At 31.1% G+C, this 20911-nt stretch overlaps 1 protein-coding gene across 5 annotated transcripts in view; it reads left to right on the top strand.

The window, feature by feature from the left end:
• The window catches only part of dop (microtubule-associated serine/threonine (MAST) protein kinase dop), a 256094-nt gene that overhangs the window by 38208 nt on the left and 196975 nt on the right, over window positions 1–20911 (top strand). For 4 of the 5 annotated variants that reach the window (XM_080158448.1, XM_080158447.1, XM_080158445.1 and 1 more), the window contains 5 exons: window positions 7455–7515; window positions 9426–9621; window positions 10057–10187; window positions 11030–11083; window positions 12581–12657. In XM_080158448.1, coding sequence (XP_080014574.1) covers window positions 7455–7515; window positions 9426–9621; window positions 10057–10187; window positions 11030–11083; window positions 12581–12657 — 519 coding nt within the window. The remainder of the gene's footprint in view (window positions 1–7454; window positions 7516–9425; window positions 9622–10056; window positions 10188–11029; window positions 11084–12580; window positions 12658–20911) is intronic. The other variant, XM_080158449.1, reaches the window with a different exon arrangement.

Raw genomic sequence — 20911 nt, 5'->3', positions numbered from 1 at the left:
ATTAAAGTAATGGACTATTTTTATATGACGTCATTGGGGTTACTTTGGCCAACAGTTTGTTAAACTTATCTCATTTTTATAGGCACTATAAAGAGCCTTATATGTACATTATTCTTATTGGATACTGCGCACGGCTGCCAGTCTTTCGACACAAAAATTGTTTTAAAAACTTTTATATAATCTTTTTTTATTTACATAAATTAGTTTTCGGTGCTTGTTTTATATTATGATATTCGTATATAGCTAAACATATATTAATTTTATATTTGAAAGACTTTTTAAGTTTGCTTTACTCCTAAGGGTTTCGTTCATTTTTTATTGTAAAATTTAGATTGTGAAATAAATACATATATTTTTAATCATGCGTAAATTTGTAATTTTCGAAAATGCGTAGCAACTCAAAAGTCATTATTTTTATTTTTAAATCTTTTTCAGATCAATTCTAAATCACATTTGTGACTTTATGATTATTTAAAAACAAAGAAAGGTTTTGGCTTTAAAATTCAAAACATACTTTTTATGGGGAATACAAACAGTTAATTAAAAACAAACTTTATGTTTAGTCATATAATCTGGCCAAAAAAAATAAGCGCTATTAATATTTTTATCATGCTAAAAGGGCCGATTCGTCGTATTTTTGAAATGGCTTTTTAGAAGTTATTTTAGGTTAGGTTAGGTTATATTGGGTTAGGCGATTGCCGCACAGGGTTAGGCAATTGGCCCCGCAGAGTTAGAGCCCCCCGTAGGGGTTAGAAATAGGAAAGCTACTGTGAAAATACAAAGAATCGCCCCTTAAGATGCGGTGCCACCCCATATTTCAATAATAATGAATTTTAATTATTTTTTTTTGTAAATTATCTTTCTCGTTTTATTTGTTAATTTTGAGGTATTCTTTAGTTTGGATTCAATGATTATTCATTTGTGCATTTTAGCACTTTACAAAATTTTCAAATCTGCTTCTAACGCGCTCGCCTGATATTTACTTCGAATTTATTAGTTGCGTCATTAAAGTAAAATAATAGAGGGGACATGATATATATATATAACCTTGCATAACGGGCGGGGACCCTGCCCCGATTTTGTATCTTGGATCTTTGAATTTAACTACTATCGTCGGAAACAGCCCAGTCCCTACAAAAAAAAGCACTAATATGTCTCATGAAAATATGGGGGGTATTTTTTTCCTATGCTTAACTACTAAGATGCCTATGGCTGTGATGTCCTAACCCTGCGGGGCTACCCAGCACCCTATATATCCTAACCCTGCGGGGCTACCCAGCACCCTATATATCCTAACCCTGCGGGGCTACCCAGCACCCTATATATCCTAACCCTGCGGGGCTACCCAGCACCCTATATATCCTAACCCTGCGGGGCTACCCAGCACCCTATATATCCTAACCCTGCGGGGCTACCCAGCACCCTATATATCCTAACCCTGCGGGGCTACCCAGCACCCTATATATCCTAACCCTGCGGGGCTACCCAGCACCCAATATAACCTAACAAAACCTGACCTAAAGTAATAAACAAACAAATCAAACGAAAAACTTCCTTCCCCCCCCCCCCCTCAAAAAAAATATCTAATTTTCAATAATAAATGAGTTGTTTTAAACGACATATTTTCATCTTCTTATCAACTCTTTTTTATGAATTCTGTATATAGTGAAAATAATCGTTCATTTGAAAATAAAATGAATCGCTTTTGCAATTTTGGTTGACGCTATTGCAAACTGCAATGCACAGTTATGCAATATTCAACGTGACGGTTCTACGAACGTTTTGTCACAGATTAAAATTTAGTAGCTATCTAGGTTTTGTTTGTGCGTCTGTCCGACCTTTCAGGGGCGTCCAAGCTTTTTTTTGGGGGGGGGGTAAAAAATTTTAGGGGGGGGGTAAAAAATTTTAGGGGGGGGGGTAATTCGTGTTTGGGGGGGGGGTAAAATGGCGCGCGAAGCGCGCCGAAATTTTTTTTTACCCACCCCAAAATTTTTACCCCGGGGGTAAAATTTGATTGGGGGGGGGTAATTACCCCCCCTAAAGTCTGTTGGGGGGGGTAAATACTCCCCCCAAACTAATTTACCCCGGGGGTAAAATTTTTGGGGGGGGTAATTTAATTATGTAAAAAAAGCACCTACCTAATCTATTAAGTTAATAAGTACTATCCTATAACATAAAGTAGTAAGTAAGGTTTATTTGACTATAGCTTCAGATTTCATTACTTTTAATACTGAGTTCTCCTTTTTAGGAAAGCTTCACATAGATCCCATGATGGTTCCACACTATTATAGGTCAATCCTTTGAGTGGTTTTAGGCTATTTTTCTCTTCCCTTTTTACCCTTTAGAAAACACGAGTTCTTAGATGCTGAGGGCACCACTACTATTCAAATATATAGTAGTATCTCATTCTTTAGAACATAAAAATTCAATAATTAACTCACTAACCAATGAACTAATATGATTATACTTTAAAGTGAAGCGTCTTATAGGTCCTGGTAAGTTTTATAACTAGTTTTGAGACACCCTGACATCCTCCCAAAAGAAATCGCCTATAGAAATTCTTTTTCATTATTTAATGAAATATTTAATTTAGTTAGGTATCTATTTTATGGAATCTTCAGTGCTTTACGATTACATCATAGATCCCCGGGATGGTTTTAGCCCTTATAAAGGCCCAAGCAAATAAAACATGATCAAACTATTAAATTTTTTGTTATCATGGTTAAGAACTGTTTTAACTGGTTGGACTATATTGGGGTATAGTCCCTTTTGTGGCAACGCTCTTTAAGGGGCATTTCTTCGTTTTTTTCACACAAGCTTCTCTCCTATTTCTAGCCCCTGCGGGGGGCCAATTGCTTAACCATGTGGGGCAATCACCTAAACCAATATAACCTATCCTAAAATAAACTATCAAAAGCCATTTAGGATATACTTTTCATTAGGAGACCAAACGAGGAACATAAAATATATTACACCTCAAGGCTCGAGTCACACTATGACTTTTTTTAGGGGGGGGGGGGGGCGGGGATTACTCTCTCCCCCCCCAAAAAAAAATTTTCAGTAAAATTTTTTTTAAGAACATTCAATTTGGGGGGGGGGGGGGGGTAAATACCCCCCCCAAAAAATTTTTTTAAAGAACATTTATTTTGGGGGGGGGGTAATTATCCCCCCCAAAATGGTTTGGGGGGGGGTAAATACCCCCCCAAAATCGTTGGGGGTGCCTACGGCACCCCCAAGGTAGGGGTAATTTTTTTTGGGGGGGGTATTGTTCACAAAATTTTGGGGGTGCCAAATGGCCCATTACCCCCCCCCCCTTGGACGCCTATGCGACCTTTCGTGACAAATCAATGCATGCCTTTTAAGACTTCTTTTTATTTGGTACATGTCTCTCATTGCTGAAGCACAAGCTATCGTCCATACACATGCACGCCAACAAACTCACAAAAATAAACACAAAAATTTCAGGTAGCTCATATTGCCTATAAAATAATGATGTCATACAATACAAATGACTAATGGTATAGATTTGGTCAATTAAAATGGATACTGGCCTATCATTGGTCATTTGTATTGTATAACGTAATTTTTTATAGGCCCTATAAGCTGCTTCCAAAACAATTACTTAAGCTTGCTTAATTTGAAATGTCATGAAACTGTAACCGAGTGATCATAGAACCCGTATTTACATATAACATCTATATTAAAATGTTGGTAAATATTCAATCCTCCATTGTCATATCTCTGGTTTTCTTTGAAAGAAAGCTTTTCATTGGTCCTTGTTTAATTTTTGGGGATGTGGGGGAGATAATCAGACTCGAGGCCACTAGATGTAAGGGGCGAAGGTAGATAATTCTTACAAAATCCATTAAAATAGCCTTTATTTTGAATTAATATTTTATTCGCCCAAACTGTATTTAACAAGGCATTGATTTTAATAATATTGTCATCCTTGTTATTATTTACAAAACGTGCTAGTTAGATTAAATTAAAGATTTACAGTAAAGAGATTAAAACAGTTCTTTTAACCAGCAGTATGATTTTTAATTTTTTCAGCTTTTTTATTTTTATTTTTGAAGAACTTTTCAATCTAAATTTACAATTCTCTATGTAAATTGGTTCTATTTTTAACAAGGATGACAAAATAAAATCCAGAAAGTAAAGCTGAAAAGTCGGGTGGTAGAACAAACGAACATTAACACTTTTGGAGTTTAGAACTGTGTGTGCGAATGGGGCGTTTGTCCAAATTTAGGTATGGAGACCGCTCTTCTATGAGTACTACTAAAAACCTACTTTTACTGCAATACACATAGACATTCTCATCGTCGGTTCGTTTGTTTAGAATGCTTAACCCTCTATTCCCACAAGTATAATACGAATTTGGTTGAGCTGGTGGAAGCTCAACAAAAGACCCACGCGAAGTATTATGTTGCTTTAATCTAAGAATAAATGGTTGGTCTTGATATTCGATCAGAATTATATAAGTATATTAGGTATTAAGGAAGGAAAATGTTTTTATAAAGTGTATTTATATTACAAGTGCATAAGTTAAGTATGAAAATATTTACAGGATAAGTGTTAAAATTATAAGTAGAGTAGGACAGAAATGTGCCCTAAGTCCCAAGCAGTGAATTGTGCTAAGTGTTAGAATTCTAACATGAGGCCTAAGCTCAATTCATGCTAAGTACTAAGGGGCCTAAATTTAAACTACAATGCATGCCAAACAACTAAGTCATTACCTTTTAAAGCCAGAAAGAGAAGTTGATGGTAGGAGAGTCAATAAATAACTAACTAAATTTAAGAGGTACATGCTATAACATTAGCTTTGGACCAGGATCTTAGTGTTTGTCTGTACAATTAAATGTCTGTATGTTAATATGTGACGTAAATCAGGCATGGTTGTAGGCATACATATTTGTACTGATTGTTTACATGATTACTTTAACAATAAACATAATGTCTTTAATAAACATATACTATTAGCAAATCACATACAAATTACCATGAATAGGCTAGCGTTACCCATATATGGTGTCATATAGGTAGAGATAGGCCTATGAATGCATAAAAGGATACAAATAATGCCTTGGGCCTAGCTAAAGTAATTGTGTCTTGCGCCTGATTGCTACTGGATAATTGCGGGGCACACGTCAATCAAATATTCATAATCTGCTCTATAAAGTGTTGACTTTATATCAAGCATAGATAGATAGTTTTGGATGCGAAGCATTTCTATAAAAGTCTTATATGTACGTTCAAAGAATTTGAAAATTGAGGATCACATCTCCAGAACTGACAAAGCAAAATAAAGATTTATGTATGTCTAAACAAAATTGTATATAAATTTGTTACAAAATTGCATAAATACAGGATACTGTATAAGAAAATATTTACATTTTTTGGCCTTTGCTAAAAAGGTTTCTAAATATCAACATGTTTTAAACGGACCTACGGGCTTCTTGGTAGAGTTGCTACGCTTTCTAAATTGTACCTAACTAATACAGTAATCATCAGGCCACGTTTTTAAAGATAGTATGATTATACCATGTCTAATTTAACGATAAGAGTTATAAGTTACAGACGTGCGAACCGACACTAATTTTAGTACGGCTTCGTTTTTTAAAATGTTCTTATCAAATTATAAATATTTTAATAGTATTTCTTATAAAGTGAATAAAATAACATAAAAACAAAAACTATTTATCAAGTTTTGTAACATAATGAACAATACTTATTATAGAAAGGTAAGAAAATCTTTTATTTGCAGTTATAGTCAATAAATCTTCGGAGCTGAATCTTTAAATCATTTTGGTGGTGCGCCAAATCGGGGTGCGCCGAATTTCAGCCAATCACAGCGTAGCATATCATATAATGCTGTGCTCTCATTGGTGGAAAGTTGGCTCATCCCGATCTGGCGCACCACCAAAATGATTTAAAGATTCAGCTAGCTCGGGTTCAAAAATCCCATTTAAAGATTGATTTATATTAAATTTAATTAATACAATTTTGAAATTGATTGACATTGCATTGCCTGCAAAAAATGGAAAATTTACTACTTTTCAAGGAAGGAGATGACATTGGACTGTAAATTATACTGGTACCCAAACTACTTTGGGTATTTTCATATAATCTTAATAAGTTGATAAAACTAGCAGTATTTTAACCTTGTAACCAATATTTTGATCTACAGAAGGGGTAATTTTGTTTAGTTTCATTTGGGGATGTATATTCATTTATCGTCTATTGTCTTATCCCTCAAGGACCCTAATGGTGACATCATATTTTAATACAACAAGGAAAGATTTTATATTAATTTTAATAAGTTTATAATAAATCTCTTCAGAATTATTTTTTTCCGGAAGGGGCTCGACAGCCGCGCAAAAGCTTTTACATTAAGAACAAGAAACATGTTTCTAATATGTCAAATCATCCAATAAATGGATATTAAGAGATAAGACTATTAAGATTAAGTGATGTTAATCTATATTAACCTTTCTGTAAATTAAAATTATTCTTTAAAAAGTTTGGACAATATTTTTTTAACCATCCAATAATTGTACCCAAAGTTTTTAAGCCAACGAATGAGACATCGTGTTTATAAAACTTTAAGCACCAGTATACTTTACAGCCCAATGTCCCCTTTCTCCCAGATTCATTCAGAAAAGATTTATTCGAGGATTAAGCGGCGTTGCCGAGCCTTGACATTTTTAATTAAGTTTCTATTGAAGAAAGGTATACACAATTTTGTAATTTTCTCAGGATATTAATATTTTTTAGTAAAACTGCTACTTTATAATTAGGATGAGTTCGTATGGACGTCTAAAAACTAGCAGTGTACATCTAAACGTATACATAAATATTTTAAAACTATTTAATGTTTCATTTTGTTTATTGTAATTGGGTGTACATTAATTTATCGTCCATTATATTATAACCTCTAAGATCCATAAGTCTCTTGTTATAAAATGATTTTATTTCTGTATAAAAGATTACTGTTCTTTGTTAATCTAAAATGTTAATTCATTTTTTATCAGATTCCTAAGCACGAAATTATCCTTGTTTATGTATGTATGGGAAAAAGATTTTATTAACTTTATTAAAGAAATATTTTTATCTGGAAATGGTTTGATTAAATTTCGGTGATGTCAAAAGATACCATGTAAGAGATAGATTTTTGCAGATATTTTATGAATTATCTATCATTTTCCACCATGTACTTTTTAAAAAGCTATTGCAATTTGACAACTTCATAATTTTCTATCAGTCTACTTTTATGTATAATCCCATAATCTATGGACCGTTATGACATTATTTTCAAGGGAAGATTTGTAGTAGACAAAGGTTTGAGGCTATATTAAGGGGCATTAGAGCAACCCTAGTAAAATTCGTAATCCCACAACCCCCCCCCCCCGCCCCTTCCTCCAAACAAGTTTTTGAATTTAAATCATATTTTTTAGGTTGAGGTTATTGATGATTTAAGTATCAACAGATGGCTCATGCGACTTATGAGATTGGGAGGTAAGTAAATTATATTCATTTCAAATGATCTTTAAACTTGTTCTCTCTTGGTTGGCTTAAATAAATGTTGGGACTTCCATTAAATCTTGCAAACTACAATGTCATCATTAATTTTAATCTTCAGAAGAGTGTTAGAGAAGTTTATTGATTGATTGATTAGCAATAGTCTCTAAGGGTTTGGACCTAAGTAGTCATGGAGTAGGCTGAGACACTTATGTACAGCCACTTGGGCTATCAAGCTCCACGTTCAAGCACATTATGACTTGACCCGCTATCTTATGAGAGCTACTCATTATTACCTCACCCTCGCCGAGTATGGCAGGTGTCCCAAATTAAGTCACCGTAATGAATGACGCTCTACTCAGAGGAGCTTGGGGTAAGGGTAGTACTGATATTATGTACGTGACTACTGTGTATCCAAACTTACTTAATAATCCCCTTCTTACACAACCAGGGGAAGTTGCGTGAATGTATTTAACTGAGAAATTCGAGTTGCCAAATGTGGACTAGAACTCGAACTCTCATCACCGTAACTCAGTGCGTTACCACTGAGCTACGACGCCCCGTATTATTGTCTTATCCCGTTGTCTTATCCTTAAAGAGGCCTAAACATAAATATTGAGGTTAACATTCCTCATGTTGCTATGAAGAGGTGAGAATACAGTGTACCTTACCTTCAGGACTTCTAAGAAAAGTCTTGCAATCAAAGAGTTGACCATAAAGATTTTGTTTACTAAATGAACAGAAAAAAAATTGGAATTCATTATCCTATCAAATTTTAATATTATTTCAAGGTCAATTTATTCCTTGTTTTTATTTAGTAATATTGAGAAAAAAATTTGTTGAGTTTAAAATTATATTTTCAAACAATTTTCACTTCCAAAGAAGTTATAAAATTAGTTTCGAGGATTTTCGCTAAATTCAATTTAAGCCTCACATTGAGATTTAAAAGAACAATTTCACCGTTTTCCTTAAGAGACAATGGGTTAAGATAGACCTCCCCCCCCCCCCACCTCAAAAATGCTTATTATACTCTTATAAATCTTTTATGTCATTTAAACTTCACATTGGTATCAAAAACATAGTTCTATAATTAAAGATTTCGTTTTCTGTATTATTAAACTCATATCTAATCAGTATGTTTGGTTGTTATTATTCTTTTGTAAAAGGAAATAAGCTAAATATAGGTAAACAAGTTTGCAATTTTTAAGCTAAATTTTTTTGAGGGACGAGGATTGTATCAGGATTGGATTTTAAAAGTAACAGATTCTAAACTTTTCAGAACCCAGTAAAAGTGTCTGACTATGACGTCAGAAAAAATTAATAATTAACCAATGAGAGACCGCTATATATTTTACCATTGGTCAATTACAGTGAATACTGGCATCTCATTGGTTAATTGTTATTTTTTTCTGACGTCATAGTTCGACACTTTTACGAGGTTCCTTTTTCACCAATAATTTCAAGTGGGTGCCCAAGACCATAAGACTATACAACGGTCTAAATGAAACAAAAGAGAACTGATGAATTATTTAGCAAATAAAGTGTGTAACAATATACATTCAAACATTATATTCTAAGAAAAAATCTGGGTAAAGTTTTCTATATGTAGCTCAGGAATAGGCGTGAAATATAGTAATTTTAAGTAGTTTGAGCTTTTAATGGGAGGGGGGAGCATGATGGTCCTACAGCATGTTGGCTTGTTTTAATGAGGTGTTGACAATTCCGAAACTGACGCCCATGAGCTTCTTTTAAATGAAAAAGAATAAGTTTAAATATTTTTTTCACAATTTAAGTCTTTTTCGTTTTCATTAATGAAATTGTAGCATTTAAGTAAAGTGAATTTTTAAGGTAGATAAAAAGACAGTCATTTTAATACTTTATGTTAACGATATTTTTTTTCATTTTAGGAAGTTGTAATTCCAGCTCGAGCTCCACCAACACCTCCAGCCTGCCCGCCAGAGAGAGAACTGCCTCTGTTAGCGGTGGCGAACGGCGGCTGTCCAGTTTACCGCCGTTTCCCGCCACAGGGTTGGGTTGTAGGGAGCGGCGATATTCTAGTTCTTCTGTTCAGTTTCCGCTGGATAAACGATGGCTGCGCACTAGGTATTGTTGCTGTACTTGTATTTTTTAGTAGCGCAGCTACTCTACAATTAGGATTTGTTCAGATGTATATCCGCATATTCGTTAAGTTATTTGGAGATTTACAATGTCATATTTCCTAGTTGCTTCAATTATATCAAAGGACGAAGGATTGGGCAGAAAATAACCCGAAACCATTCCAAAACGTCAGCATAGAAATAACCATTCTGGAAGATAAGTGAAGCTTTCCTAAAATGGAGAACTCAATCAGTTCAGTGTTTGGCTAGATCTTAACGGAGATACACAACAAAAAAACTCAATAGGATATTTCATACTTAATTTAATAATTGTTATTGTTACATGTAAACTTTTTTTGTAAAGAGAGGTTGCGTGAATATATTCTTGCAGAGGTTTCGGGATTTTTATTATAACTAATACGCAACTCTATCTATATTTCAGGCGTAAGGCGGATATGTCGGTTTTGCGGCTTCGTGGCGATAGCTGTTCAAGTTTGCGACCTCCGTCAGCCGATCTTCGCCGTTATTCTGACTCTGGTGGGTCCCAGTACCGTAGGGTTCCCTCAATTAGAGGTAAAGTAGGGCAATATTAGGCCACTATGGTAAAATTTGTTATTAAATATTTCACTGCTAAAGCACAAACAAAAAACATTTCGATTTTTTAATATGTTATTTTTAACGCTTTCATCGTATTAAATCATTCATCAAATGGTATCAAATTTGTCCGAAATTAATATTTATTTTTGAAATGGTGAAGGTTAATATTAAAGCTTTAATAATTATGGTTAAATATAAAATTTGTTTCTAGACATAAGATAATGAAGTAGGGTGTTTATCCATTAAGATCTCAGAAATCATGCCCGACATTATTTTTAATAAAATCTTAGTATGACCCTGGCAATTCTTGTAATATTTTGGTATAGGTTTCTAAAATCTAAAGGCATCAAGTCCTTATATAAAAAACAATAAGAAGTCACTAGGTATTACAAAAAAAAATTAGATAAAATAAAATTTAACCATAATTATAAATTTAATTGTTTGTGAACGTCAGTCGCACACATTTAAATTTCCTAATTTTAATTAATAGCCAATACATATTGAATCTAATTTTAGAAATCTAGAGAAATTTTTATTGCGACCGCCATTCCATGATTTTTAATGTAACATTTTGCACTGGTTATTTTTAAGGTTGGACAAAAAAAAGGTTTTTAAGTATAATTATAGTAGAACATTGCAAAGATTATAAATTTAATAATATTTCTAAAGATTTTTTTTATTTTTATGATGTTTCAGAAAATTTTGGGTTATCTTTTACTTTAAAATTTGTCCCAATTTAAAGAAATTTATTGAGAGTTTGTCACTTTTGTTTTACTAAACATTTTTGAGAATATTTGATTGTATTGCTTTGATTCTAGGATGGGAGGATATTATGGATCTACTAACTACTTCTGGTGATGGGTTACATTCAGGCACTTTTACACTATTTGTATCACTATCTATTTATATATTTTGTAGCACTGCTTTCCTATGATTAATATTATCTGTCTGATTTTGTATCTTTACACAATCTATGCCATTATATATTTATAAATTTTGTAGTACTTCTACTCTATATTAACTCTGTAGGATTTTGTGACTGTTACACTATTTGTAACACTATATATTTATATACATTGTAGCACTGCTTTTCTATAAATATCAAAGTCTGTATTTCAGATTTTGTATCTTTAACAGTATTTAAATCGGTATTGATTAATATGTTTTGTAGCACCCTCTTTTTATACATATATTTCGTGGCACTACGAGTCAATTTTTCATATCGTCAGTCTGTCTTTTTATTTCTTATATCAAAGTAGATTATCCAATTTTTTGTATATCTAATATGCTATTTGTATACTATTTATTTACATAATTTGTAGCTCTACTACTCAAGGAATAACAATGTCTGCCTGATTATTTATATTTTGTACACTAATCTTTTACATACTACAGTGTAGTATATTTTATCACTTTATATTTTGTAGCACAACTAGTCTACGATTAATATTGTCAGTCTCTTTGATTTTTTTAAGGCTATAATGGAATTATTCTAGAAAAAGCCATAAATTTTTTATGAAACGTTTTATCGTATCAAAATTAATAATTTTGTACTATTTATTATTATCTTAAATACGTATTTTTATTCAATATTATATTATTTTGTAGTATATATTAATCAAAGTGTATTTCATTAACAAATCCTAATTTGTGTAGTCTTGACTTAAGCATCGCATTCGATAAATATTATTTTCCAATTATATTAAAACACAGCTTTTAAAGCTTTTATAGTAATGAGAATAATTAATTCAATAGCAGTATTTCAAAGAAGTTACATTTTTATTAACAAAAAATAAGTATAAATTTATATAATCTTATATAATACATACGTACATATACAAAATATAATTTTTTTTATAAAATCTGGAAGTTAGATAAAATTTCGAGCATTCCTATTCATTTCTCTGGAAGTGAAAAGTTTGTTTGGAACATTATTTTAAACTTAAACGTAATAATTATTTTTATACTTTTTTTAAATTGTAAATTTTTAAGTTTTTAAGTTATATGTAAATGAAAATAGTTAAGATTTAGTATTTTTGAAACAGTATTTTTTCTTATAAAATACTCCAATTAAATCCTATAAATACTATAGATACTGTATTTGCACTGTGGCGTAATGTTTTAAGATAAAAAAAATTAAATTCTCTGCAATTTTGGTTTTGTCCAAAAAATTCACGAAACCTTTTTAGAATTTGCAAAGTTGCGTGACTTTTTTCTGAGAATATTTTTATTTATTTTTTAGTGGGAAAAGATATCTTACAAATAGTTTTTATCTAGCGTATTATGGTTTTTCTTTGGATGCATTTTTCATAATCAAATCTTTACAAAATTAATGTAAAAAGATTCTTAGTATTTTTTTTAATTGCTAGGTGGAGAACAAAGCAACCTGATAAAGATGAGGAAGTCAAACCTGGGCAAATCTGCCCCATCTCTTTTCTCTTCACACGTAAGTTGGGGAAGAAATAGAACAGGGTCGCCAAAAGTTGCAATGTTTGCTCATGTTTTTAAGAGATAGGCCAGTGAAAAATAAATGATATTTTCTAATAAAGGGTTTACAGGGGATAAGATTAATAGTTTACAATCCAATATTTTAATGGTGCTTTCTAATAAAGTGGCTGTTGAACACTGATACCCCTCTTCCCTAATTTTTTAAGGAATTAAAAACAATTTTGGAATAGTTTTTTGCGCTATGCCTAACCCGCTGGATACCAGAACCCAATATGATATAACCTATTGTGACCTAATGTCATAAACAAAGAAACAAAAAAAAACTTTATTATATTCAATGTATTTAAACAGGGATAACAGTGCTCAACAAGGTACTTTATGTGAAAGTGATATTTGATCTTTTGTGTAGATCAATTTTCTTTTTCATTGGTCTATCTCTTTATTCTTGGATTAGTTAAGGCCTGAATTAAAGTCCAAATTGGAGTTAAATAAAAATTAATTCTCTTTGAAAATTAAGACACTTTTGATTAAAGAGTTTTAAATTCCATAAAAAGTATATTTTAACTCTGGATTGGATATTAAGTAAAAAGCATTTCTACGAGGAGCCACTTAATATTTTTTAAAGAAAGCATGTTTCTTCGCGTATTTTCCGTAAAGTTGTGTAATAGCGTTTAGTCAAGTGCGCTTATTAAGTTAAACTGTTCTTAATTTTGACCAAATGTTAATAAATGTGAAATGTTCATAATTAAGAACAGTTTGACTTTAAAGTCGCATCTGACTAATCGCTAACACAAAACTTAACGAAAATAAACGAAAAAATGACCCTCTTTATTAACAATAAGACAAAAATTTTCGGTAAAATACATCTACCTATACAAAAAATAACACGATGATCTTCGTTTAAATGCTTTTTAAGGCCAAAAAGTTGGATCTACTCAAAATCACCAGTATCATATTTTTTTAATTGATATCTTTAAATTATAAGGGGTTAAAAAGGTTTTAAAAGTGATTTTAGAAATGTGAAACTATGTGATTTGTGATAACAGTGAAAAGTGATAAATTCTTTTAAAATTTTATATACTATTGGTTAAAAAAAATAAGTGAAAATATTATCCAACAAACTCTAAATCCTAACTCAAAAAAGACAAAAGTAGAAAATAAATCAAATAATGTGGTTCCTAAGAACAATTGAGACAATGTAACAGGATAGTTGGACTTGGAATCAAACTGTAATACCAAGGTTAAAACAGTCTTTGAAACCGCTGGAAGTATGTTTAAGAATTTCTCACCTATTATTCTTCTCTCTTCCTTGAAAAGAGCTGAACGAGGCTGAATGTAAGGATGGATGGAGGGGGAGAAAGCGGATACTCGTAATAATAATAGTAGTATTTCAATAGAGGCCAAACTAACCAGGCCGTTGTGCCCTCAAACTTAATATAAACATTAAAAATTGTGTTTTTAAATAACAATATAAGTGAATAACAGTGAAAAATGTTAAATGTTTAATAAAGTTTAACGATTTAAGAGAATTGTCGGAGAAAAAACAGCAAAACAGAAGGTAGGGCATTAAGTTATATTGTGCAATTAAAACAAAATTTTAGGCTATTTAAACTTTTAATAGACTTGATTTATTATATTATTCTCATAATGAGATGGTTGACTATCTGTGTGTTGATTAATATCTATTAAACAGGCTGCCTAATTGATTAAAACTATGCGGTGACTCTTTAACTACTAGTTTTGAATTGCTTTAAAGCAAATAATATAAGTTTTCTTGCAGAATTCTTTCTGAAGCCTAATCACAACAATTAAAAACAATCCATATTTTGTGGAAAAGCAACAGTAAATTATTACATTTAAAAAAAGAATTTAGCCATTTGGAATTTGAAGTTTTTTTTAAAGAATCAAATCAAATTATCCATTGCAATTGGTATCTAAGTATAGTTTAAATATCAATATTGAATATTTAAACTGTGAGGCTATTTTTTTCTATTTGACATTAATAGAACATTTTAGCTATACCATAACCTTTAACAATACATACAATAACCTTTTTAGGATAAAGTAAAAAAACGTTGAATGAAGTACTTTTTCCTACAGCGAGCGCATTGAAGCTGTTTTTCGTGAATTTAAATGTGCTGCGAGTTTCTTTTTTTTACAGAGTTATGGGTATACCCGATTTTTTGCAGGCCATATTAAGCCGATTTCGAAGATGCGACAAAGGTGGCTTTTCGATTAACCTAGGGAGGGAAGAGACATTGGATTGTAAAATAATACTGATCCCCAAAATTCTGTAAGCATTCATTCAATGTCCTATCCCTTTTATCCCTGACTGGCGTTCCTTCAACTCTTTGACTGCTAGAGACATATAGAGGTGTTTGGTCGCATTTCTGACTTGATCCCAGTTGTGTGTATTAATCATGAAGATAACTCAATTTATTAGATTATTTTGGATAACTGTGTGGCATGTCTACAAATTGATTTATTCCATGGTATTATAGACAGTTGTCCGTGGATAGTAAAATAAATAATTATAATACTAACTGCCTTTTGTTAAATTCAATGGCCTAAAGGTCAATAATAATTAAATTATGTTATTAAATTATTTGATTTTTCGTGGATAATTTCAATTAATTTCTTACAGTACAATTTAGAACTTGGTTTTATCCAGTGGAAACTAAACGGATTGGCAGCCGTAGTGTAAATTAAAAATCAAAAAATCTCATTTATTGAACAAGGATTAGTACATCCAGAAAAGAAAAAAAAACATGCATGATTACTATTTATATTAGTCTAATATCATTTGATAATAATATTTAACAATTATAACTTTGTGAGAAAAAAAAGAATACCTTTAGATTTACTTTTACTATAATGTAAAAATACTTTTTTAAAATAAAAAATGGGTCTTTTTTGGTCAGGCTTTCTAAGGATTGATTTTATAATTAATATAGATGAATAATAGATTTAAATGCCGTTGGATTTATTATAACTACGTTCTTTTTATAATAACAAATTTTGTAAGCAATATTTTTTTGTATTAGTACTAAATTGTAATTTTTATTACTTTTTTACATTGATTCTAGAATAAAAGGGATAAGGTAACTACATAAAAAAAATCTACTTACTTAAAATGCTCATTATTGATTTAAAATGTATTTGAATTTTCAAATTTATTAATATTGCAACCAATGATTACTTAATTAATAAAATTATCAAATCTGAAACAAAATGAATGTTTTTTCTCTCATTTTCTGTAAATAATAATTTACAATCTATCCTTATATTTTTATTTTTATTTACTGGTTGAAAAGTCTGAAGCAAAGTGGTTATTTTTTTGGTGCTTTATCACTGTCTGTAGGCAGATTATTTTTTTCATGATATATTTCCATTTATTCCCTGGTATCGATTTTAGAATTCTTTTATTTCATGTTATTTATGAATTATTATTATATTTTTTATTATGTACAATCAAAAAAGTATTAGAACGCATATTTCAGTAGAATTGTTATTGGAATGAAATGAATAATATTATAGAGTGTATATAAAATAATGATTTTTAATATTATAAGATTAAGACCAGTTTTGTTAGCCTCGTGGGACAGAAGGCCTGGGCTAACAAAACTGGTATAAAACTTTTTATAAATATTTTTATAATAATGTTCGTGAAAAATTGCCTGTGATACGATGTTATACATGATTTTTCAGCGGATATTAATCTGTTTGGAAGCCATACTGGATAACAATTTTCATGAAGACAATAAGATATTTAAATGAATATTCACAATGATAGAGTAGCTTTGCTTTCAAAATTCTAAGTAATGATTTTTCAGCGGAAGGATCTGAAATTTTATAAAACTTTGTATACATACAAATAAATTAGCATCAAGTAATCAACGTGTATTATTACAAAAGGTTTTGATCCAAAATGCAAAATTTAACAATTTATTTAAGATATATAAATAAATTTCTATTAGAGGCTTAGGCCATAGCCTCTAGTAAATTAGAAGGAATCCAATTAACATGTATGGAGAACTAAAAAAATATTTCTTTTGAAAATAAGCCAGAAAAAAAAACTTTTAAAAAATAAATTATGAATTTACAAGAATAACATCTTCTATAAAAAAAAAGACAGCCTAAAACTCAGATATTAACAAAACCAACTATATAAATGGTTTTGTGTTAATATGTCGTAAAACTATGTCGTAAAACTGTCTAAAATTAACGTTAACTAATATGGACTTACATACGTTTGTAACAATGTGTATGATCTTCTTAAGAATCGTCATTCCATAAATAATATGGATAAATAATTCCAGTATATAAAAATTAAATAAATCAAAGTTAAAATTTACCCAATAAACTTTCTAGTTATTCTAGTGCAAATCTTGAAATCAATTATACGATTCTACCATGCCTATTGCAAAATTAACTATGCATTATGGAAGTACGGACGGACACGTTTAAAATATAGAAAAGCTTCGCTTTTAAAAATCCCTCGAATATGAAATGAGGTTCATCGATCCTTTCAGACAAATTAAGTTTTTTTTTATAAAAAAAATGATGAATTATGTAATAATGTTTGACTGGATAAATTCAGGTATTGAGGTATACAAAGTAAGCCCTTCTGTAGTTTAAATGTATTGGTTGAAAAGTTTAGACACTTCTGATTTGGTACCAGCCAATCACCTTTCAAAAGAATTACCCAATCTGTCACATTTGGCAAATCAGATACCTCTTACAACTTAAACTTTTTAATCCACTAAAGTTTTACTTACATATCCAAATTGGTTAATATGACAGTATAATTTACCGTCCAATGTCCCCTCCCTCCTCCCTGGCTATTACTAGACTATTGTGGTTTATCGTCAACCTGTTTTGTTTACTAAAAGGTGTCAAATTTAGGATTGGAATTTACAGGGATGTGTGGATAGTTCAATAAAAGATAAATCAGTCTTCTAATAAAAAAGTACAATGCAAATCTATTATTGACAAGGAGTGTGGGGTATTTTCTTTAGTTCTATTTTTACCAAAAGTATCATTATTTGGCTGAAAGCTTTGGGGACTTTATTAAATCCTAAAAAGTTGGGTCAAACTTGCATTGGTCAAATTTTTCAACCAATAATTTTAGAGGGCAAAAGGATTAATTATCTTCCTTGGGATGTACATCAGTTTATTGACCATTGTCCCTTTAGATCATTGTTATTTGTTAACCGTAAATTTAAGTTGGTTACCCAGGAAGGTTAAGATTTTCACAAATTGTTAATACCAGAGTCAACCTTTTTATTTATAAGAATTGGGCTAATATTAATTTACTCCCCCCCTTGCTCTATCTCTGTATTTACCCCCTTTGTTTATAATTATTATTTGTAGTAAATATTTATTTATGTCTGTATTCCAGTATTTACCCAACAAATATGTCTAATTTACACAGGAAGGGTTAGGTCAATGACAGTGGAATTTATCTACAATCCCAACGATTTACTTGGTTCTAAGGATAGAAGTTTACATACAAGAATTATATATATTCGTTCATTTTCCTATCCAAGTATCCTTGAAAGCCTTGGCGTGCACAGTGTTTTACCAGGGGGGTGAAAACCGTTTATGCCTGATAATATAGATCTATTAAGCATGGTCGGTTGGTATGTAGGTAATGTTATAACAGATAAATTAACAATAAAAAGATATGAATATAGGAATAGGACAATGGCCATAAAAACATGGATGACAACATTAATGAACAAATTCTTTTTTAAAAGAGTAAATGAATTTTTTTTAAAAGTTATGTTAATGGTAGAAACTAAATACTGATAAAAAATATATTGGGGGGGGGGGGTTGTGTACCAGCAAGGATAAGACAATGTAAGATATATTGATAAACATCCCCAATTATGATAAACAATATTTTTGTACATTAAAATAATTGTGTGAACCATCCTATCAAGATTTAATGACTAATGAAGGCCAACTAATGAGAATGATTATAAAACATTGTGAATAATTTAAAGTCAAATTTCCAGAAATTTGTCTACCATTGACCTATGGGTGTAAATATAGGTACTTTTTCAGATATTTCCCCTCGCTATGTCTTATTTGTTTAACATGCAAATTAATAGGGATTCAACATCAGCAAAAAAAAGTATTTAAATCCAGCTCTAAACAACATCTGAATTAACTCGAAAAAAAATATTTTTTTATTTTTTGCCCCAAAAAAACAGCTGAAATTACGAGAGAAAAAATCACATCAATTCAGTTGTTATTTATAGACCTGATTAAAATGCAACTATTTGGAAAAACGCAACTAGTCTCTGTCTATTCCTCCAATATTTTTTTTAAAATTAACAAATAATGTAAAATTTGTATTTCTTTATGGAGGAGAAGTAATAAACTTTCCAATAAATAGCCTAAAACCTGTCATTGACGATTTAACACAGATTAAATCTTGAACCATTGCAGCAATTCCCTAATAACACAAATACAATGTTCTATTCCCCTTTATTCCCTGTGAAAAGGATTGCTAACAACAAAACAAACAGTTCTTGTATTGGTTTTCTCTTTGTTTATTTAAAACTGCTAAAATTGATCACTTGAGATATTTAGGATAATTTTGTTTCTGTTTATGTTTTATTTTTTCAAACACTATAATAGTTATTTATCGCATTGTATTACAATCAGCTTTCAGCGATATATAAAAGTACAATTATAAGATTAAAACCAGTTTTGTTAGCCCTGAGATGCAGAAGGCACGATCTAACAAAACTGGTTTTAATAATGTTGATTGTACGTCTTTATATTCGTAGAAAACTGGATATTATACGATGCTATACTTAATTTTTCAGTATGGCTGAGAACCGGTTCTTATCCACCTGATATTAATCTGCTGCGAAGCCATACTGGAAATGTTACTCCATAACAGAATCATATCGACAATTAAAAGATGTAATAACTTTATTAAGAACAGTTTTATTGTTCATCACCTAAAGTTAAGATCAACTGTATAAGTAATCAACCTTTTCGTAAATTTAACGTGGAGAAATTAATTCATTGAATGGGGGGAATTGTTAGGCAGAGTTTATTTGCTGTAATAAATTTATCTGTTTTGTTTGAACTCTTTTTCTGACCACTCACTCACCCCAAGCTAACACCATGGACAGGGTTAGGTAATCTCAAGAAATTATGTTTTACTATGCCAAACTCGGATGTTGCAAATTTTACTTTTTATAGTAACGTTTTCTTATTCGTTGACTCAAAAACTTTGGAGAATTATATTGATTTTTTTATTAGTTGGTTCATTAAGTTGAGTGTCCAAGCGTTCGTAATCTATAGAAGGGGTAATTTTGTGTGTCATCATTTGGGATGTACATACAACATCAATTTATCGGTCATTATTTTGTCTCTTTTAGATCCTTGCAATTTAAGTTTATTACAGAATATTTTTCTTCAGATGCAATATCCCTCTCCCTGAGCTTACATAGTTCAGACCTTTAACAGTCAATCATTTTACAGGGATTGAGGAATTTGATGTCAATGACGGTTAAATTGATCTACAACCTTTATATCCCCAAATATTTACCAGATTCTTAAGGCACAAAAATGTATATTTGTGGGAAATAATAATTTATCGTCTGTCTGTTGATAAATATCTTTTTTTCATTTGAGTTTTAGTATATTTTTGGCATAGCTTAATAATCTTATTTTCTACCACATAAAGGGATCTTAAGGCATAAAACAATACACGTGGAAGTGATGTACACCCCCAAACATGATAATTTTTTTAAGCTTATTACTATTTTTATACTAGCGGCTACGCCCCCTAGAGGCCTCTAGGGGCACTTGAAGAGGGGGGAATTGAATTGGATAACCCAATTTCTTAATTTTAAAAGAAAAGAAAAAATTAGCCCCCCCCCCAGATTTTTAATTTTAGTTTTAAAATATTGGGGGATTTATTTTTTTTCTAGGGGCGATTTCTCTTGGGAGGGGGGTGGTATCTTCCCCCAAAATAGTTATTCCCGGTACCTATGAGAAGCTACCCTGTTAAGGAGAACCTGATCGGTTCAGCGGTTAGCGAGATCCTTCGTTACAAACAAACAAACAGACAAACAAACAGACAGACAGACAGACATCGTTCTACTTTGTATTATAGATTTGAAATCTGTCAAGCAAGACGGATTCGGAACTTACTTTAATGGACAGGCGAACAGACAGACGTAATTAAAGATTAGCTGCACTTCTTAATAAATGATATGCAAATA

This window comes from Acartia tonsa, chromosome 4, assembly GCF_053477335.1.
Source record: "Acartia tonsa isolate MP-2025a chromosome 4, ASM5347733v1, whole genome shotgun sequence".
In the NCBI taxonomy this organism is placed as follows: domain Eukaryota; kingdom Metazoa; phylum Arthropoda; class Copepoda; order Calanoida; family Acartiidae; genus Acartia; species Acartia tonsa.
The sequence above is the reverse complement of the archived record's forward strand: the minus strand, read 5'-3'. Positions and strand labels throughout refer to the sequence as shown.